At 44.6% G+C, this 22,857-nt stretch overlaps 2 protein-coding genes across 3 annotated transcripts; both read right to left on the reverse strand.

Moving 5' to 3' along the window:
• Positions 1-33: 33 nt before the first annotated feature.
• ppp4r4 (protein phosphatase 4, regulatory subunit 4) lies at positions 34-16,610 on the reverse strand. 2 transcript variants are annotated; one of them, XM_079290972.1, is made up of 25 exons: positions 15,910-16,610; positions 14,243-14,316; positions 13,091-13,193; positions 12,817-12,964; positions 10,864-10,937; positions 10,338-10,444; positions 8,512-8,619; positions 8,315-8,436; positions 8,127-8,246; positions 7,441-7,580; positions 7,232-7,351; positions 6,793-6,870; positions 6,468-6,551; positions 6,156-6,329; positions 5,965-6,070; positions 5,635-5,782; positions 4,342-4,486; positions 4,061-4,099; positions 3,888-3,959; positions 3,746-3,803; positions 3,489-3,566; positions 2,316-2,406; positions 1,547-1,608; positions 1,010-1,427; positions 34-270 (listed from the first exon to the last, which is right to left on the reverse strand). In XM_079290972.1, the coding sequence occupies exons 1-25, from the start codon at positions 16,018-16,020 to the stop codon at positions 225-227; spliced, it is 2,826 nt and encodes a 941-aa protein (XP_079147098.1). In that variant the 5' UTR covers positions 16,021-16,610; the 3' UTR covers positions 34-224. The 2 variants fall into 2 exon arrangements, with proteins under 2 accessions (XP_079147098.1, XP_079147097.1); XM_079290971.1 differs by having other exon boundaries at positions 3,746-3,809.
• A 111-nt stretch (positions 16,611-16,721) lies between these two features.
• On the reverse strand, positions 16,722-22,719 carry LOC306792929 (E3 ubiquitin-protein ligase TRIM50-like; the record flags this gene model as incomplete). Its single annotated transcript, XM_079290297.1, is given in 5 exon segments — positions 16,722-16,826; positions 22,125-22,292; positions 22,446-22,506; positions 22,508-22,561; positions 22,619-22,719. Coding segments are annotated over 5 exon segments (489 nt in total).
• Positions 22,720-22,857: the final 138 nt, after the last annotated feature.

The following is a 22,857-nucleotide window of genomic DNA, read 5'->3' on the forward strand; positions in this document are numbered from 1 at the left end:
GACCAATCATGTGTCAGCATGTGGAACACGAACCAATAAGAACACAAGTTTGTATGTGTTTCCTGAACCAATCAGGAGACAGGATGAGATCATTAGAATACACAGTGCTCAGTAGATCAGATGTCCTGTTCCATTCTGGGTAAGCCTTTACTCGTCTTTAAACTTGTGAACCCTGACTCCTGATTGGCTTGTGGCCTGGTGGCGGTACGATGACATCATCATCTTCAGTCTCTTCCTGACTGGACACTGAAAGAGTTTGACTTCCTGTTTCTGTAGAATAAAAAACAAAACAGCTCATAAATCATTTGACAAGGTTTTAGTATCAGAAGCTTGTGGTTTGCTTTGGTTCACGGTGTTTATAGGGCACAATGAGCATCCACTGGCTACCAGTTTACAGCTGCTTAAAAAATGGATTAAATGAGAAAAGCTATGACTAAAACAGGATAAACAACACATGATCAGAGTAAATGATCACAGGGATGAATAAGGGTTGGTCGAGGAGTAAGATGGGCCATCCGGGCCAAGTGAGCCACAAAGAATCAATAAACTAAAGCGTAGATGAAAAGGTGAAGGGTTCGGTTGGGGATCAGATAACGATTGTTTAGGGCTAAAACTGGGTCAAAGTAGAGCTAAACTAAGGCACAAGGATTGGACTACGTCTGGACTAAACAATAACAGGGTTAAACCAGGTAAAACCCAGTTTACAGCTGGACAGGATTCTTTTATATTGTGACAGTGGAACCACAAGAGACTAAACATCTGGTCCATATTGAACGAGTTGAAACTAATCCAGAGGGTTTTGTTGACCCCTCCTTGAATTACTGTGGAGGAGTGATTCAGGGAGGGATGGTCTCAGATGTTGTGATTGGTTCAATAAACTCAGAGAGAACCTTGTATGAGGGCCACTCCTGGATCTGGTCTGAGCGAACTTTGGGTTACAAACTGTAAAAGACACGTGGGATCATTAACTCGTAGAATTCTACCTCCAGAACATTTGGCAAGAACTCACATTGACAGCTTTCTGGACTGGCTGTCCTTCACCCCACAACCCCGGTCCATTGTTTTACTGCGCTGGTCCATGGTACTGATCCTATGGTCTCTATGGTCCAGGGTACTGGTCCTGTGGTCTCTCTGGTCAATGGTTCTATGGTCCAAGGTACTGGTTCTGTGGTCTCTCTGATCAACGGTAGTGGTTCTATGGTTCATTGTACCTGTTCTCTGCTCCATCATATTGTTCCTGTGGTCCATGTTACAGGTTCTGTGGTCCAGAGTACTGGTTCTATGATCTCTCTGATCTAGGCTGCTGGTCCTGTGGTCCAGGGTACTGGCCCTCTCCAGGAGGCTGGTGGTGTTGCTGCGGATCAGGACTGGCATGGAGGTGGAGGACTGGGTCGCGGTAGAGAAATGGGCAGTCCTCAAGGGGTCATCTATAAAACACAAGTGATGTGTGAATAAAGATGTGTCCTCCCGAACCGTAGTGGTTCTACAGTCCTGAAAACCACTACCTGACTTTCGACAGAGCCTGTGTTAAATAAGGAGGTGGTACCTTTGCTCAGTGACATGGAGGACTTCCCGGGTCCAGACACGCTGCTCATCTCCTTCACTTTCCTGAAACACAGAGCCAGAAAACAAAAGATTAAGAACACTTGAACCTTGTTTTCAACATCAGATCACAGACTGTCTTGATCGCAGCACGGCGCTTGATCCAGTGGACCCAGACATCTTGGTAGATCCAGAACAGGGTCGGCTCTGTCCTCGGTCCCCTTCTGTTTCTAAGTACATGATTCCCCCAAAAACACTCATATGCTGACGACACACAGCTTTATCTCCTGAAACCAAACCTTTCTCATCAGTCTCATGAACGACCTCGAGGACAGAGTGTTGGAGAACCGGTCCTTCCTCGTTTTAAAACCTATTTTAAAAACCTTGAACCTTGACAAGCAGGTCAATGTCACGGTAAAGACTTCATACTGAGTGAACGACGACGGAAAGGTGATGAAAACTAAAATGTGATAATAATTACAGTTATACACCCTTGCACAACTTTTCTACATTAAAATGCACTTGACACTCGTAATGTACTCTTATTTGTTTGTTAGTTTACCATATTTGACTGTAAATTGTCGTATTTTCTAACTTTAAATCATGTCTTATACTGTTGAGTTTACTGTAACGCACCATTCACCGAGCAGAATTCCTTGTCTGTGTAGCATACTTTGCAATAAACAGTTCTGGTTCTGGTTCTGAACCCTGAGAGACTGAAACCTGAAGCTGGTGTTTAGAGTTTAAAGAGAAGGAAGGCTTGCAGGTCTTACAGAGGTCGGTCTGAGTTGGCAGGTTTGGACGTCGTCGGCTGACTGCTGAGAGATCGACTCCTCGACAGTTTAGCCTTCCTCATCTCTTTACCTGTAAGAAGAAGAATCATCATCATCATCATCATGGTTTGTATTGATGATGTTCTGAGATGAGCTACTACGTTTACTGTCAGGTACCGAACCTGTAAATACTGGAGTAATGTGACTCGTGCAGAAACTGTTCCACTTTACCAAACTCCCAACACTTAAAGATGTTTTCAGCTACACAAAGTCCATTTCATGTTGTGTCACCTGCAGGACGTAATACTGTGTACTTCTACGACCTTTAAACTGATGTTTTTGTCCACTTGTTTTCAACAGAAACTGGAAGTGAACATAACATTAACATATCATTGCCTTTAAGTGGATACGTTGAACATCCAGTGGTTACGAAGGTACATGATGATTCATAGGAGTCCAGGTGACACAAACACAAAGACTCCTACGAATCATCATGTAGCTTCGTAACCACTGGATGTTCAACGTATCAACGTCCAATATCCTCTTTTAGCTCTGTTTGGGTCTCCACCACCTCCTGAGGGAAATGTGTGTCTCTTTAGCTGCTAAATGCTCCACTATGTTCAGCAGCTAGCATCTAACCGAGTCTGCTGTTTTCTGCTGAGCAGGCAGTGAACCGAGGCTCTTTACAGCTAATTCTCTGAAAACTACTCTAGAAAGTGTTCAGCGTGAAATTAGTGCAAATGTCCATCATGAACTCGGATTATTATGCTAGCAGTTCTTCAAAATAAAAGTGTGCAGCTACTTCCATGGTGTTATTGGTGTGGGGGGGATTGACGTTGTAGATATTGAGGGGGCGTGTCCCCTGCTTCCTCTTCAATGAGCCCGAAAGATAAACAATGAGCTGAAAGTCACTATGAAGCTTCTTAAAGACGAGATGAGCTGCTAATTCAGATGAAGGTTCATCATAACCAGAGAAACACAACATGTTACACTGGTTCACTTTGTCATTTCATTGACAGCAAAAATATTGATGATAGCTTTGAATGAATACAAATTCAACAAGAGTTCATTGATTGTGTTCAAAGCTCACCAGTGGAACATTTTCTCAGTGGCCATAAAACGTTGCAGCTCGTCGTTGTTTTATTAATATTTAATATTCATATCTTTTCTTACCGGAGGACGACAAGGTGCTTCCAGACGAAGACACAGACATGGATTTGATGGCAGATAGACTGGTTTTACTGTCTCTTCCTGTCAAAAAAAGACAGTTTACAAACTGGACTACAAAGCAGAAACACATGATGAATTAACTGTGACCAGGAATACAAGTTGGCCAAAAAGATACACAACTTTTCCATTACATATATCCAGATAGAAAATATACCAGCAGACACTGAATCATCTGAAAGTGAAATGAGAGTTTTGCTCACGTTTCCTCTCTGTATGTTTCTCAGAGTTCAGCTTTCCTTCACTCTGCTGGCGCTCCAGCTGCTCCTGACGACAAAGGAGACGTCATGAAAACAAAACAGGAAGTGATTCAGACTCAAGAGGAACTATCAGCTTCAGACTCACCATCTCCAGCAGCAGATTCTCTTCCTTCTCCTTCTTCTGGTCCAGTAAATCCCTCTCCTGCCTCTTGTGAAACTGCAAACACACAACATACTAGATGGAGATCGAGTTTAAAGTGAAACCAAACTCTCAGCTGTGATTCACAGATCAGTCCTTTATGAAAACAAGGTGCTTACAGGCTCTGCCAGGTCCAGTTTGTCCAGTTCCAGGACTGTCTGAAAAACAATAAGAGCACATTTAACACATGTATTTTACATTACATTACAGTCATTTAGCAGATGCTTTTATCCAAAGCGACTTACAGTTGAGTATCTATCTATACACGTAGGCACAGCTACGGGAGACATTTCTCACAGTCTTCTGATAGTGGGTCTGTACTGGTCTCAGTAGACTACCTTAATAGACCTGCAGAAAGTGACAGGAGGTCTGTACTGGTCTCTGTTAGTCCAGATGTTACCTTGCGGATCGTGGCCACCACGTCCTTGTCTTTTTCTCTGCAGAGGAGTTTCTGGACGCAGAAGTCGAGCTGCTGCAGGAGCTGTTTGTCGGCCGGCAGACGGAGCGATGAACGCAATCTGGGCAACAACTGGCACAGCTTGTACCTGACAGACAGGTGAGCAGACAGACAGGTGAGCAGACAGACAGGTGAACAGACAGACAGGTGAACAGACAGGCAGGTGAACAGACAGACAGGTGAGCAGACAGGCAGGTGAGCAGACAGACAGGTGAGCAGACAGACAGGTGAACAGACAGACAGGTGAACAGACAGACAGGTGAGCAGACAGGCAGGTGAGCAGACAGACAGGTGAGCAGACAGGCAGGTGAACAGACAGACAGGTGAACAGACAGACAGGTGAGCAGACAGGCAGGTGAGCAGACAGACAGGTGAGCAGACAGACAGGTGAACAGACAGACAGGTGAGCAGACAGGCAGGTGAGCAGACAGACAGGTGAGCAGACAGACAGGTGAGCAGACAGACAGGTGAACAGACAGACAGGTGAGCAGACAGGCAGGTGAGCAGACAGACAGGTGAGCAGACAGGCAGGTGAACAGACAGACAGGTGAACAGACAGACAGGTGAGCAGACAGACAGGTGAGCAGACAGACAGGTGAACAGACAGACAGGTGAGCAGACAGGCAGGTGAGCAGACAGACAGGTGAGCAGACAGACAGGTGAACAGACAGACAGGTGAGCAGACAGACAGGTGAACAGACAGACAGGTGCGCAGACAGACAGGTGTGCAGACAGACAGGTGAACAGACAGACAGGTGAGCAGACAGACAGGTGAACAGACAGACAGGTGAACAGACAGACAGGTGAGCAGACAGACAGGTGAGCAGACAGACAGGCGAACAGACAGGCAGGTGAACAGACAGACAGGTGAACAGACAGACAGGTGAGCAGACAGACAGGTGAACAGACAGACAGGTGAGCATACAGACAGATGAACAGACAGACAGGTGAGCAGACAGACAGGTGAGCAGACAGACAGGTGAGCAGACAGGCAGGTGAGCAGACAGGCAGGTGAACAGACAGACAGGTGAGCAGACAGACAGGTGAACAGACAGACAGGTGAGCAGACAGACAGGTGTGCAGACAGACAGGTGAGCAGACAGACAGGTGCGCAGACAGACAGGTGAGCAGACAGGTGCGCAGACAGACAGGTGTGTAGACAGACAGGTGAACAGACAGGTTTGTCACATCTGATGCCAGAGAGACAGATTCTAGCTGTCTCACTGACAGACCTACCTGACATTGGCCACGGGGTCGTGGACCAGCTCCAGCGCCGGAACCAGGAAGTATTTGTTAAAGTATTTTCTGGAGAAAATCTCAGAGGCAGTTTCACAAACATCGAGGAACCTCAAGCGGTTCCAGTAGCTCCGCCCCTGAGCCAGATCTGAAACAACAGGAGAACCATCAACAGATCTTAAGTCTTCTGACTGCAGCAACTTAGACAGGAAGTAGGAGGAAGGAGGTTTTGATGGATTTAAGTAAAGCCTTTTAAAAGGATGTCACAGGGAGGTCTACGAGGTCCCCTGTTCATACTTGAGACCACCTGAAGGACCACAGTACTCTGACCTTGGATCAGTCGCTCCATCATCTCTTGACGCTGCTCGTGTTTGCGGTTGTGACGCAGAAATGTGCAGAACGTCCGAGCCGCCTCTCTCTGAACCGGCAACACCTTCTGCAACAGCAACAAGCGTAGGGGGAGGGTTACCTGTCTGTTCACCTGGTCCACCTGTATTGAGTCGTGTGTCGTAGTTGCTGACATTAGTGGTGAGGATGGTGAAGATGCGGGGGGAGAAGTTCTGGTGCAGCACTTCTCCAGGCAGAAGTCGGGCCAGACAGCTGTAACGCTGCAGCAGCTTCTCATGCAGCCGCCAACGCAGAGAACATCCGACCTTCTGCTCCACCGACAGCAGAGCCGACAGCAGCTCCGGGAACTGATGAGGAACCACAGGAACCGTAAGGGAACGTAGAAGAATCAGAGGACACGAGAGAACCGAGATGAGAGAGGCAACAGGAAAAAGAAACACACAGATATTAATCCTCATTTCAGTGTTGGAGGCTGGTTTTCCCACCTTGTTGTCCAGCACCAGGTTCTCTCCTCTGGTCAGAACCGCCTCCAGAGTTTCCTCCAGGTGATTCATGAGAGCGTCCAACACCTGGAATAACAACAATCAAAGCTCTGAGAAAAAACATTAGAAATAAAAAGCTACACACACGGTCTGTTCAACGTTTTGTGCATTGAAAGGTTTGGATCTTTGCGTCTATTCCTACAGTGAGCTGCAAAGTGGGCACATCAATAAAAAATGTCTAAGCAAATACAAAATAAATAACTAAAGAACACAAATCATTCCAAAAACCAGAAAACTACCAGAACATTCCCGTTGCGTCATGACTGACCTCCAGAGCTTCATCCTGCAGCAGAGCCAGCAGCTCTTTGTGGACCAGCTGGACGTTTGAACCCAGCAGCTTCACCACCTGACAGGAAGGGGCGGAGTCAAACATATGACATCAGAGAAGACGGCTTTAAGACTTACAAACTATAAACTGACATAAAGAGCTGTTGTTTTATTCTGCCAGTCGGGAAATTTACAGTCAAAAAACTTTAAAATTCAACAATTGACTTCTGTGTTTTTTAATATTACACCTTATATATTTATATTATACCTCAACAGCTGCTTCAGGGTCCTGATCCCCTTCCTCTAAGAGGATGAAACCTTCAGGTTCCTTCCTTAGACCAGGCTCCCTTAGAGTTCATTGACCCCATTTTCAATCAAAGACTCAGAGAACAGACCCAGAACCAGGATGCTGGTTGTTCATGTGGTCTCTGTTATCTCACCTGGTGGAAACTGGCTGCAGCACTTCGTCGAACGCTGACTTGCGGGTCACAGCAAAGACCGGAGAAAGACGGGTAGAGCTCTGACAGGAAGTGAGTCGAGTCAGCAAACACCACCATGGCCTGGAGAGGGAGAGCAAACAGGAAGTGACACCAGCCGTCTGGAGGACTGAACGTTGAACTGAAACCTGAATCTCTGTTGCTGATTGTACCGGCAGGTTGTAGCAACAGTTGCAACGGATCAGCGTTGACTCATTGCAGTCAGTCTGGTTTCCTTCAGTCTGCAACCCAGCGACACACAGAACCTTAAACCTCTGCAGCAACCGGCCCTTCTCCTCGTCTGACAGGGAGCCTGCAACGCAACCAGCAATCATCAGAGACACAGCAACGCAACCAGCACTCATCAGAGACACAGGAGCTCAACCAGCAATCATTAGAGACACAGCAAAGCAACCAGCAATCATTAGAGACACAGCAACACAACCAGCACTCATTAGAGACACAGCAACTCAACCAGCACTCATTAGAGACACAGCAACTCAACCAGCAGTCATCAGAGACACAGCAACTCAACCAGCATTCATCACATCACAGACACAGCAACGCAACCAGCACTCATCAGAGACACAGCAACGCAACCAGCAATCATCAGAGACACAGCAGCTCACAGCAACGCTCTCCACACCTGGACCAGAACTCAAAGTCACGGTCCTGGTCCTCCTTTAAGAGAAGCTCATGCAAACTCCACACAGGAGATCCCAAGACGGCCGGCGGTTCCAACCCAGAAACCTCTTGCTAACCGCTGCCACCCCAGCACCTAATTGATGTGAACTCACTCTGCTTTGGTTTCAGTAGAATGTGACTCTACTGTTTCCACTGTGTGACATCAGAGTCTCACCTGCCAGTCCGCTGCAGACTTTCCCAAACTGGAACGACAAAGACGCCACGATGGCTTCGTCCGCCTGCGATGCCTCGCACACGGACATCACCATGGGAACCACGACATGCAGTCTGTCATCTGAGAGAGGAAGACATGTTTAGAGAAGGTGACTTGATGTAGATATTAAAGCTCACACTCTGACTCACCACCGTCCATCATCTCCATCAGGTTGATGATGGTGTCGAAGGCGGCGAGGCGGACGCTGCTCTCCTCGTCTCTGGCGAGCTCCACCAGTTCAGGAAGCAGCTCGGTCCTGGTGTCGTCCACCCTGAAGGAGAAACCCTGTGACATCACAGCAGGATGTTTGTTGATGTTTGTTTCATTCAGTGTTTGTGAAGTTTACCCCGACGCTCTGGAGATGTTCTCCAGCTGACGGCACATACAGGCCCGGACCTCCAACTCCACATCCTGACACAGAGACCGGACCAGAGGCAGCAGGTCCTTCTTCACTCTGATACACAGGAACACACCTGTTAGTGGGAGACCAGGTCTAAAGACACACCTGTTAGTAGGAGACCAGGTCTAAAGACAGACCTGTTAGTGGGGGACCAGGTCTAAAGACAGACCTGTTAGTGGGGGACCAGGTCTAAAGACAGACCTGTTAGTGGGGGACCAGGTCTAAAGACAGACCTGTTAGTGGGGGACCAGGTCTAAAGACACACCTGTTAGTGGGGGACCAGGTCTAAACACAGACCTGTTAGTAGGAGACCAGGTCTAAAGACAGACCTGTTAGTGGGGGACCAGGTCTAAAGACAGACCTGTTAGTGGGGGACCAGGTCTAAAGACAGACCTGTTAGTGGGGGACCAGGTCTAAAGACACACCTGTTAGTGGGGGACCAGGTCTAAAGACACACCTGTTAGTGGGGGACCAGGTCTAAAGACAGACCTGTTAGTGGGGGACCAGGTCTAAAGACAGACCTGTTAGTGGGGGACCAGGTCTAAAGACACACCTGTTAGTAGGAGACCAGGTCTAAAGACAGACCTGTTAGTGGGGGACCAGGTCTAAAGACACACCTGTTAGTGGGGGACCAGGTCTAAAGACAGACCTGTTAGTGGGGGACCAGGTCTAAAGACACACCTGTTAGTGGGGGACCAGGTCTAAACACAGACCTGTTAGTAGGAGACCAGGTCTAAAGACAGACCTGTTAGTGGGGGACCAGGTCTAAAGACACACCTGTTAGTGGGGGACCAGGTCTAAGGACACACCTGTTAGTGGGGGACCAGGTATAAAGACAGACCTGTTTGTAGGAGACCAGGTCTAAAGACACACCTGTTAGTAGGAGACCAGGTCTAAAGACAGACCTGTTAGTGGGGAACCAGGTCTAAAGACACACCTGTTCGTGGGGGACCAGGTCTAAAGACAGACCTGTTAGTGGGGGACCAGGTCTAAAGACACACCTGTTAGTGGGGGACCAGGTCTAAAGACACACCTGTTAGTGGGGGACCAGGTCTAAAGACACACCTGTTAGTGGGGGACCAGGTCTAAAGACAGACCTGTTAGTGGGGGACCAGGTCTAAAGACACACCTGTTAGTGGGAGACCAGGTCTAAAGACACACCTGTTAGTGGGGGACCAGGTCTAAAGACACACCTGTTAGTGGGGGACCAGGTCTAAAGACACACCTGTTAGTGGGGGACCAGGTCTAAAGACAGACCTGTTAGTGGGGGACCAGGTCTAAAGACAGACCTGTTAGTAGGAGACCAGGTCTAAAGACAGACCTGTTAGTGGGGGACCAGGTCTAAAGACAGACCTGTTAGTGGGGGACCAGGTCTAAAGACACACCTGTTAGTGGGGGACCAGGTATAAAGACACACCTGTTCGTGGGGGACCAGGTCTAAAGACAGACCTGTTAGTGGGGGACCAGGTCTAAAGACACACCTGTTAGTGGGGGACCAGGTCTAAAGACACACCTGTTAGTGGGGGACCAGGTCTAAAGACACACCTGTTAGTAGGAGACCAGGTCTAAAGACACACCTGTTAGTGGGGGACCAGGTCTAAAGACACACCTGTTAGTAGGAGACCAGGTCTAAAGACACACCTGTTAGTGGGGGACCAGGTCTAAAGACACACCTGTTTATAGTGTGTGTGTGTGTGTGTAGTATTACAGTATGTCGTGAGTGTAGTACCACAGTACACAGTGTGTAGTGCTACAGTAGTACTGCAGCTCACATGTGAGGGTCGAACTTGCAGGCGACTTTCCCTAGAATTCGACAGCTAGCCAGACGAGCCTGAAGAGAGTGAGACAGCTGAGACTGATAAAGGAGAGGGTTCAGCACCTGCAGAGAAAAAGACAGACAGGTACAAAGAGAGAGACAGCTGGGGTTTATACACTAGAAGCCCTGAACAGGTAGACAAGGAAAGATAGAGACAGCGAGTTACAGTGCCTTCCACACATGGAGAGACAGACAGGTACAGAAAGAAATGGACAGAGAAGAAGAGTAAACGGAGTGAAGAAGGTCCAGGATATGGAAAACAATGCAATTAGACAGGTTAATTGGAAAAACTGGAGAGACAGGTAGAGAGAAGTAGAGACAGGTAAGAGACAGAAAGACAGTTGGAGAGGCGAGCTGGGTATTTCATGTCCCAAATATAGTTGCCTGCCTTGAGTGATGTTGTAATGTAGTACTTTTAACTACACTAATACTGATGAATAATTCTGGTGAAAGGTATTAATCAATAACCTTGATCACTATACCTCCTGTTTGATGGTCTCTTTGGGTAGAGCGTTGATGGCCGACAGCAGGGTCTCCAACCAGGCGTTGCTCACCACTGTCAAATAAACACGGCAACGTCAACATTATTGTCAATATGTAGGTTTAAATATTAGCTTCATATTATTGTCAACAACAATGTAAGCATCGTCAAGATCAATGTCAATATTAACATTAATTTTTACTTTTATCGATGTAAATGTATCAGGATGTAACAAATTCAATGTAATCTACTGTGATTTCATGTGCTTCGGGATTTTACAATAGTGTGTTTATGTAAAATGAAGTGAAAATACACAGAATACACTGTTCATTGTATGTTACCTGTGTGTATGTGGTTCCTTGTATGTTACCTGTGTCTCGGTGGTTCATTATATGTTACCTGTGTCTCGGTGGTTCATTGTATGTTACCTGTGTCTCGGTGGTTCATTGTATGTTACCTGTGTGTCTGTGTTTCATTGTATGTTACCTGTGTCTCGGTGGTTCATTGTATGTTACCTGTGTCTCGGTGGTTCATTGTATGTTACCTGTGTCTCGGTGGTTCATTGTATGTTACCTGTGTCTCGGTGGTTCATTGTATGTTACCTGTGTGTCTGTGGTTCATTGTATGTTACCTGTGTGTCTGTGTTTCATTGTATGTTACCTGTGTCTCGGTGGTTCATTGTATGTTACCTGTGTCTCGGTGGTTCATTGTATGTTACCTGTGTCTCTGTGGTTCAGTGTATGTTACCTGTGTCTCTGTGGTTCATTGTATGTTACCTGTGTGTCTGTGTTTCATTGTATGTTACCTGTGTCTCGGTGGTTCATTGTATGTTACCTGTGTCTCGGTGGTTCATTGTATGTTACCTGTGTCTCGGTGGTTCATTGTATGTTACCTGTGTCTCGGTGGTTCATTGTATGTTACCTGTGTGTCTGTGGTTCATTGTATGTTACCTGTGTGTCTGTGTTTCATTGTATGTTACCTGTGTCTCGGTGGTTCATTGTATGTTACCTGTGTCTCGGTGGTTCATTGTATGTTACCTGTGTCTCTGTGGTTCAGTGTATGTTACCTGTGTCTCGGTGGTTCATTGTATGTTACCTGTGTCTCTGTGGTTCATTGTATGTTACCTGTGTGTCTGTGTTTCATTGTATGTTACCTGTGTCTCGGTGGTTCATTGTATGTTACCTGTGTCTCGGTGGTTCATTGTATGTTACCTGTGTCTCGGTGGTTCATTGTATGTTACCTGTGTGTCTGTGGTTCATTGTATGTTACATGTGTCGCGGTGGTTCCTTGTATGTTACCTGTCTCGGTGGTTCATTGTATGTTACCTGTGTGTCTGTGGTTCATTGTATGTTACCTGTGTCTTGGTGGTTCCTTGTATGTTACCTGTCTCGGTGGTTCATTGTATGTTACCTGTGTCTCGGTGGTTCATTGTATGTTACCTGTGTCTCGGTGGTTCATTGTATGTTACCTGTGTCTCGGTGGTTCATTGTATGTTACATGTGTCTCGGTGGTTCCTTGTATGTTACCTGTCTCGGTGGTTCATTGTATGTTACCTGTGTGTCTGTGGTTCATTGTATGTTACCTGTGTCTTGGTGGTTCCTTGTATGTTACCTGTCTCGGTGGTTCATTGTATGTTACCTGTGTCTCGGTGGTTCATTGTATGTTACCTGTGTCTCGTGGTTCATTGTATGTAACCTGTGTCTCTGTGGTTCATTGTATGTTACCTGTCTCGGTGGTTCATTGTATGTTACCTGTGTGTCTGTGGTTCATTGTATGTTACCTGTGTGTCTGTGTTTCATTGTATGTTACCTGTGTCTCAGTGGTTCATTGTATGTTACCTGTGTGTCTGTGTTTCATTGTATGTTACCTGTGTCTCGGTGGTTCATTGTATGTTACCTGTGTCTCGGTGGTTCATTGTATGTTACCTGTGTGTCTGTGGTTCCTTGTATGTTACCTGTGTCTCGGTGGTTCAGGTGCAGCAGGACGGTCTTCAGGATGGAGAAAGTGTGAGTGTGGATCAGGATGATGTCGTCCTGCAGGATGGTTAAGAATGACGCCGCCGCTGCCAGCTGGATCTCTGCTCCGGCTCCATTCAAGACCTCCTGAGTCAGACAGACAGGTTACCTGAATGACACACCCGTCATTTCCCAAATTGACTGTCCACTTGCTGCCCACCTGTAGTACCGACAGCACTGACATAATTCTGACTAATTTTACTGTGTACATACCCGGACCTTTGGTACGACCCGACGGAATGTCTCAGCTGGATTCTGACGAACGAGGCTCGGCAGGTTACTGATGACGCTCGCTCTCTGCACCTCCTGACCCACACTGATAACAGAGGAAATATACATCTCAAGTGACTATTTATGGATTAAACAACCAAGGACCTAAAATTGAACCATGAGGGACTCCACATCTGACATCAGGCATTTCAAGACTTGGAATCTGGATCAGAATAATGCTGAAAATAAAATCTCCCTTTTCTCAGTGAAAGATCAAAATCATCTCCCAGTATTTCTAAATATTGGCAGGTTGGATCACGGGGATCCTGATATGAGTAGTAGTAGCGTCTGTATTTGAAGAAAACAAAAAACATGGACAATACAAATGCTTTTGCGTCCACATGTAAGTATACTTTCCTCTTATATGTAGCGTTTATAAGACTACGGATGGAAACCCAACATTTCATAACAGCCAACTACTTGAATCTTCATCTACTGAAAACAAATGTGTAGCGGTCGCTAACTAAGCTTAGATCATGCTTAAAGGGGCTAACTTGGCTGTGTTGACCTTTATGCTAATGTTGGTTTTTTTTCAGCTCCTACCTGAACAGGTATTCAGCTCTTACCTGAACAAGTATTCAGCTCTTACCTGGGCAGGTATTCAGTTCTTACCTGACCAGGTATTCAGCTCTTACCTGAGCAGGTAGACGGCTCTTACCTGAACAAGTATTCAGTTCTTACCTGAACATGTATTCAGCTCTTACCTGAACAGGTATTCAGCTCTTACCTGAACAGGTATTCAGCTCTTACCTGAACAGGTATTCACCTCTTACCTGAACAGGTATTCACCTCTTACCTGAACAAGTATTCAGTTCTTACCTGAACAGGTATTCAGCTCTTACCTGAACATGTATTCAGCTCTTACCTGAACAGGTATTCAGCTCTTACCTGAACAGGTATTCACCTCTTACCTGAACATGTATTCAGTTCTTACCTGAACAGGTATTCAGTTCTTACCTGAACAGGTATTCAGCTCTTACCTGAACAGGTATTCAGCTCTTACCTGAACAGGTATTCAGCTCTTACCTGAACATGTATTCAGCTCTTACCTGAACAGGTATTCAGCTCTTACCTGAACAGGTATTCAGCTCTTACCTGAGCAGGTAGACGGCTCTCTCAATGTCATTCAGGTCTTCGTCCACAGTCAGCTGATCAATCTCCTCTGCGGTCTGAAATAACAAACACATTTTGACAATTAAACCCACAGATTACATAACATACTCTGTGTGTGTGTCTGTGTGTGTGTATAAATATATATAAATATATATATATGGAGAGAGAGAGAGAGAGATATCAGACATCTACATTGAAAATAAATGTGTGTGTGTGTGTGTGTGTGTGTGTGTGCGTGTGTGTGTGCGTGTAGGAAGAAATGGGGTTGTGTGACTGCATCGTCATGACGTCGGGTTTCCGCCCATAAGAAGACTCACAGACCCCGCCCCCTAACGTCATCATCACCATTAAGCCCCACCCCTTCTCCCACATGGTTCTCAGTGAGAGAAGAAGAAGAAGAAGAAGAAGAAAACTAATCAGCTCTTGGCCCCGCCCACTTCAGCTTGAGGTTTATTAATAATAATTATTAAACAGTTGAAACATAAATGATGATTCTCCACATAAGTGAATATGTTTTATAATCATTAATATCATCTGATATCAGTGATTAATTGTTCACTATTAATTTAACATTAATAAATCAGTTATAAACAGTAAACAACTTTTGGTTTGTCAGGTTTACATTTATCCGATATAATAACTTTATTATCATCAGTGTTGTTTATTCAGATAATTGATGATCAGGAAGTAAAACAGTTATAAAAATAAAAATATATAACAAACACTGAACGTTCATTTATTATAGAACCATTTATGAGCATGAACTGATTATTGAGGATGAATGATGTTAATATGTTAATATGTATCTATGTTAATGACTTAATATGCTTAATATGGGGTGACTGTGGCTCACTGGATAAGAGGGTTGTCTGGGAACCGGAAGGTCAACGGTTCGATCCCCGGCTGGGACGTGTCGCGTGTCAAAGTGTACCTGAGCAATACACTGAACCCCTGACGGCTCCCCGGGCCCGATCAATGGCAGCCCACTGCTCCCTACATACAGGGATGGGTCACATGCAGAGACACATTTCATGTATATGACAATAAACATGGTTTCTTCTTCTATTTGAATATGTTTATATGTTGTATCCAATATATATAGTCCAGGGTCCCTGCTCCATCTCTCGATCAGTTCGGGGGTCCTTGGCCTGAAAAACGTTGAAGACCCCTGATCTAAAATGTTAATATGCTAATATGTGAAAGATATCAGTTTTTTATATCTGTATATGTCAATGTATCAATATGTTAACATATGTTAATGTTTGATACGTTAATATGTTAATATGTGAACGATATTAAAAACAATGAATGTAAATGACAGATGATGGAAATAGTTTGCAGTAGATTTGGTTGGCCTCATTGATTATTCATATCTATGGATTTGACAGTGACAGAAGAACGGAGATCAGCTGTCTGTCTGTCTGTCTGTCTGCAGTGAGACAGGCGGTCAGACAGAAACTGCGTCATGCTGCGCAGATAGCGGGTCTCCCCTCTGCTCATCTTCCTCCCACTGACTCACACAACATGTCACATTCTCATCTTCATCTTCATCACTACACATTCACATGAGTGGTGATGAAGAAGAGAAGCAGCTTCATGTTCATCATGTTTATTTGTATTATTATTATCATCATAAAGACGTTACAGACCTTGAGACTCCTGCGGATCGGCCTCTCGATGAAGGCCAGCTCCTGCAGCTCCTCCAGCGGTCCGTACAGCAGGCTGGACTGGTTCACCGTCATCCTGCTGCTGGAGAACATCTGGTCACCGGAAGGCTCCCAGTACCACACTGGGTGTTAGTGGGAGACGTGAGAGACAAGCATCCCTGAGAGGAGGAGAGAGAGGCAGGGGACTGTTTCCAAGGAGATCCCCGCTCCGCGTCTGTCACGTTCTGTTCAATTGTGATGATTGAAGAAATCTTCGCTCTTCTGTGAACGTAGCGACCGGTCAGGGATTCAAAGTGAACACTTCACAGATCACCGCGGTCCATCCTTCTCTTCGGCGCATATTAAGTCCTCCGGGCTGCGATTAGTTCAGTCAAATCCCCACTTTCCTGAGGAGCATCTGTTGAACAGAATAGCCCGGTTGGTTTCAGTGAGACCACCAGGTGATCCGATCCCGACCCAGATCCTCTCTCTGTCTCTCTCCGACACAACAGCCTTAAAGCAGATTGTGCATAAGAAACAAACCTTCGTAGTTACCGGAGGATCTGTTCCTCTCAGGCCGTTAAAACACTCCAGTCACACCGGACTCGGTCCTAACGTCTGGATACTGAACGTTTTCACTGTTTAACGGGACTAAGAATGTAACAATCCGTGAACATCACACATGTAACGGAGACAGTGGATGTGTTTCTGTCTTCGGCGGACATCCAGCACCCCAACAAAGGCTCCTTCAGGTCCAGTCCGGACCCGGTTCTACGGTTCCGTGCTGTCCGTTAGGAGCGTCACGGCGGACTGCGCTACATCTGTTGCGCTTTAACGCGTCTGTGTCGGTTAAAGCTCGCAGTGCGGAAACCCTGAAACATCGCCGACTCATGTCGGCCCACGCTGAGTGAACCAGCAGCCTTTTATCACGGAGAAACACGGAGGACGTTACACCCGTTACACCCGTTACACCCGTTACACCCGTTACACCCGTTACCGGATCAATGTAAAGCTCATCGATCCGGACTTCAGAACCTCTCTCTAAGCTGCTGCAGGTCCGGTTCGAACTGTGATCGGTAGAATATTCAGAAATATGAATGAAGACTTGTGAAGCTGACTGGGGATAAAGTCTGGATGACCAGAACCGGACTAACCCGGATAACGCCCTGCAGTGCAGCAGCTGAACCGGTTTCCATGGTGACGGCTGGTTGTAGGAGACCAAACTCATTCACAGTTTTACGATCAGAGAGTTCATGATCCTATGGAAGCCCATTTTCGCCACTGAGGAAAAAATAAAGGTCCTGTTATCGCGAATTTTCGACTTACTATCTCGAAATTTCGACTTAGGCTACTATCTGACAATTTCGACTTACTATCTGATAATAATGAGATACTATCTCATAATTTCGATTCACTGACTGAGGCGTAGAGCAGCGAAGCCATGGTGGAGTAAACGCCTCCTCTCAGGCTTTTACTTGAAAAAGGTTGTGTTGTAGTTGCAGTGACGTAGTGTCATGAACTCAAACCTGATATTTACTTCACCTGGTTCACTGTCTCTCCACCATGGCTTCTCTGCTCTGCTACGCCTCAGTCAGTTAGTGAAAAGTATGAGATAGTATCTCATTATTGTAATAATAATAATAATAATGCATTTTATTTGTAACGCACTTTTCATCCAAAAAATCTCAGAGTGCCACAGAGCCAATACAGAGTTAAAACAAACTATATTAAAATAACTAGTAAACATAAGCACAATAAAAAACAGTGAATGAACAGAAACACAAAAGAAATAACAGATAGTGATTTAGCACAAGGTCGGAAAGGCCTTCCTGAATAGAAAGGTTTTTAGGCCGGTCTTAAAGAGACCAGGGTCTGTGTTGCCCTTAGATGGTCAGGGATCTGGTCCATAGGTGCGGCGCTGGCGAGCCAAAGACCCAGTCGCCCATGGTGCGGAGCTTGGTGCTGGGGACCCGGAGGAGCGAGCTGTTTGAAGATCTGAGGGTGCGGGTGGAGATTTGGGGAGTGATGAGGTCTTGTAGGTAGGGAGGTGCGTGTCGATGTGTCCTTGAGCAAGACACTTAACCACAAAAATGTCTTGCCAGTGATCCCAGTGAACAGTGAGTTGCAGTAGTACAGTCCTGAGGAGATAAAGGCGTGGACGAACTTCTCTGCATCTAACAGGGTTAAAGTGGGGCGGAGTTTGGAGATGTTTTTGAGATGATAAAAGGAGGTTTTGCACAGGTGTTTTATATGGTCATTAAAGGTCAGGTAATGGCCAAACCTAACTCCCAGATTCGTGACTGTGGAGGAGAGGGGGATGACCTGACCGTTGAAGGTGAGATGAGTTATGGAGGATGACTGAACCTGGTGAGGAGTTCCAACAAGGAGGGCTTCGGTTTTGCTACTGTTTAACAGGAGAAAGTTGTTGCTCATCCACGCCTTTATCTCCCCAAGACAGGAGGTGAGACATGTCATGGCTGCAGAGGGGCTTGGGGCAGCTTTATGAGATAGCAAATCGAAATTATGAGAGAGTAAGTCGAAATTATGAGATAGTAAATCGAAATTATGAGATAGTAAGTTGAAATTTCGAGATAGTAAGTCGAAATTTCGAAATAACAGGACCTTTATTTTTCCTCACAGTGACGGAAATGGGCTTCCATATGATCCAGATGTTCAGGACCGTGTTTTTATTTGATTTAGTTAAAAATATTTTCCCTCTTTATTCCACAGTCATACTGTTGTATGCTGCCGTTATCTTCTGGCTGTCGCTTATTGTTCTGTTGATCAGCTCATGAAGTATTAATAATAATAATAATAATAATACATCCCACTGAGCATTTCACAGTTTTCTCTGTTTGAAGACGTTGGTTAAACATTTAGACCCTCTTTCAGCATGTCTTATGTAGAACTGCTCCCATAGACCACATTTCATATAGTCATGAAGTCTTCATGTAGACCACATTTCATATCGTCATAAAGTCTTCATGTAGACCACATTTCAGTGAAGATAACATGTATTAATATTAACATGTATTATCTCTATAATACAGCAGTGATGCCTCAGTCTACAACATCTGGAAATATCCGAAAAGACCACAAAATAAATATCGTGCAAAAATCACGTAACTTACCCCGTAGAGCTATCCCAAAACCGTTGTCCTTTCCCTCGAATCAATACTCACATGAGCAGCTACCTGTACCGGCGGCACCAGTAAACAAAAGAACAAAGAAGCTCCAAACTAACTTTTATGCACACGCACACCAAATCTCAATCTGACCCCACAAACGTAGTTTACGATGAAACCCAATCTTCAGACAGTTTTTACCGTTTAGTGTACCTAAACGAAACGCTGTGAACAAACAAATTAAAAACCGCACGACTAAGTACCAATTGCCAAAAACTACACGTTCCCAAATCTTACCTAGAAGTCACGGCATAAAACGGGAAAAAAGACTGACGAGCCCCCGATTTGTCATAACCCAGCTCCTAGGCCATGACAAATACGGACGAGACACAAGGGATGGTGGTAAAGTAACGTATGAACTGGAAACACAAAGGTGATATTTGGTTTGTGTTGAACATTGAACTCATTTAATCTCACTGTTTGATGATATGCAAACTAATGGCTGCTTATCTGCACTGAGTCAACAACACCAAACAGTTTTTACCTGTCAGCCAATGAGATCAAACGTTTACTAAATGTAAACAGGTGTATACACCTTTATGCTAACAGCTGTGACTTTATGCTAACAGCTGTGACTTTATGCTAACAGCTGTGACTTTATACTAACAGCTGTGACTTTATATAACAGCTGTGACTTTATACTAACAGATGTGACTTTATACTAACAGATGTGACTTTATACTAACAGGTGTGACTTTATACTAACAGCTGTGACTTTATACTAACAGATGTGACTTTATACTAACAGATGTGACTTTATACTAACAGGTGTGACTTTATACTAACAGCTGTGACTTTATACTAACAGCTGTGACTTTATACTAACAGCTGTGACTTTATACTAACAGATGTGACTTTATACGAACAGGTGTGACTTTATACTAACAGGTGTGACTTTATACGAACAGGTGTGACTTTATACTAACAGCTGTGACTTTATACTAACAGATGTGACTTTATACTAACAGGTGTGACTTTATACTAACAGGTGTGACTTTATACTAACAGCTGTGACTTTATATAACAGCTGTGACTTTATACTAACAGATGTGACTTTATACTAACAGGTGTGACTTTATACTAACAGCTGTGACTTTATACTAACAGATGTGACTTTATACTAACAGGTGTGACTTTATACTAACAGCTGTGACTTTATACTAACAGCTGTGACTTTATGCTAACAGCTGTGACTTTATACTAACAGCTGTGACTTTATACTAACAGATGTGACTTTATACTAACAGGTGTGACTTTATACTAACAGCTGTGACTTTATGCTAACAGCTGTGACTTTATACTAACAGGTGTGACTTTATACTAACAGCTGTGACTTTATACTAACAGCTGTGACTTTATACTAACAGCTGTGACTTTATACTAACAGGTGTGACTTTATACTAACAGATGTGACTTTATACTAACAGGTGTGACTTTATACTAACAGCTGTGACTTTATGCTAACAGCTGTGACTTTATACGAACAGGTGTGACTTTATACGAACAGGTGTGACTTTATACTAACAGCTGTGACTTTATACTAACAGCTGTGACTTTATACGAACAGGTGTGACTTTATACTAACAGGTGTGACTTTATACGAACAGGTGTGACTTTATACGAACAGGTGTGACTTTATACTAACAGCTGTGACTTTATACGAACAGGTGTGACTTTATACTAACAGGTGTGACTTTATACGAACAGGTGTGACTTTATACTAACAGCTGTGACTTTATACTAACAGCTGTGACTTTATACGAACAGGTGTGACTTTATACTAACAGGTGTGACTTTATACTAACAGGTGTGACTTTATACTAACAGGTGTGACTTTATACTAACAGGTGTGACTTTATACTAACAGGTGTGACTTTATACGAACAGGTGTGACTTTATACGAACAGGTGTGACTTTATACTAACAGGTGTGACTTTATACGAACAGGTGTGACTTTATGCTAACAGGTGTGACTTTATACTAACAGCTGTGACTTTATACTAACAGGTGTGACTTTATACTAACAGGTGTGACTTTATACTAACAGGTGTGACTTTATACTAACAGGTGTGACTTTATACGAACAGGTGTGACTTTATACTAACAGGTGTGACTTTATACGAACAGGTGGGACTTTATACTAACAGGTGTGACTTTATACTAACAGGTGTGACTTTATACTAACAGGTGTGACTTTATACTAACAGGTGTGACTTTATGATAACAGGTGTGACTTTATACTAACAGGTGTGACTTTATACGAACAGGTGTGACTTTATACGAACAGGTGTGACTTTATACTAACAGGTGTGACTTTATACGAACAGGTGTGACTTTATACTAACAGGTGTGACTTTATACTAACAGGTGTGACTTTATACTAACAGGTGTGACTTTATACGAACAGGTGTGACTTTATACTAACAGGTGTGACTTTATACGAACAGGTGGGACTTTATACTAACAGGTGTGACTTTATACTAACAGATGTGACTTTATACGAACAGGTGTGACTTTATACTAACAGGTGTGACTTTATACGAACAGGTGTGACTTTATACTAACAGGTGTGACTTTATACGAACAGGTGTAACTTTATACTAACAGGTGTGACTTTATACTAACAGGTGTGACTTTATACGAACAGGTGTGACTTTATACTAACAGGTGTGACTTTATACGAACAGGTGTGACTTTATACTAACAGGTGTGACTTTATACTAACAGGTGTGACTTTATACGAACAGGTGTGACTTTATACTAACAGGTGTGACTTTATACTAACAGGTGTGACTTTATACGAACAGGTGTGACTTTATACTAACAGGTGTGACTTTATACGAACAGGTGTGACTTTATACTAACAGGTGTGACTTTATACTAACAGGTGTGACTTTATACGAACAGGTGTGACTTTATACGAACAGGTGTGACTTTATACTAACAGGTGTGACTTTATACTAACAGGTGTGACTTTATACTAACAGGTGTGACTTTATACTAACAGATGTGACTTTGACCTTATCTTTGTACCTTCATGCGGCTGTAGACAGAGCACACAGGTGTGATTTTGTGTCCCCGGTGAGCCCCGATGCTTCCACAGAGGCCACAGATCACAGTCTGCTCGTCCTCACAGTAAAGGCTCAGCGGGTTGTGGTGCTGAGGACACGACTCCGGCTGAGCTCTTGAAACACTCACTTCCTGTCAGGATAAACAAAATTTGCCACAATATGGAGCTGAAAATATTAAATTACTGAATCACATGTTTCACTTGTTAAAGAACAAGATCAAGATCTTGTTAACCTTTTCAAAACTTTCAGGTTTCACAGGTAAACTGATGACAGGTGTTTTTACCTGCAGAGCCTCTATGATTCGAGCCAAGCTGACGTTGGGAGGAGGACTGTCTCCATCGACCACAGCGACACTGCAGCTGACCATGCAGGTCCATTGTCATGGAGCGCACACAACACCTGGACAGGTGAGGTCAGGTGAGGACAGGACAGGTGTGTCCCATATATCATACATACCTGCAGTAGGATTGGCCACACTGTAACATCAGTGGTTCAGTGAAGACGTCAAGACAGACGGGACACCTGAGCTGATCCTCCAGACTTTGACGACGCTCCATGTCCTCACTGAGTCCCAAGACCAGAATCCCCAGCAACACCAGGACCAGCGGGTCCAGAGCCACAGAGACCACCAGAGAAACCACAACAGCAAATACAAACAACAAAACACAAAAACAAACAAAGCGTCTGGACTTCAC

Source organism: Melanostigma gelatinosum (genome assembly GCF_949748355.1).
Source record: "Melanostigma gelatinosum genome assembly, chromosome: 19".
Lineage (NCBI taxonomy): Eukaryota > Metazoa > Chordata > Actinopteri > Perciformes > Zoarcidae > Melanostigma > Melanostigma gelatinosum.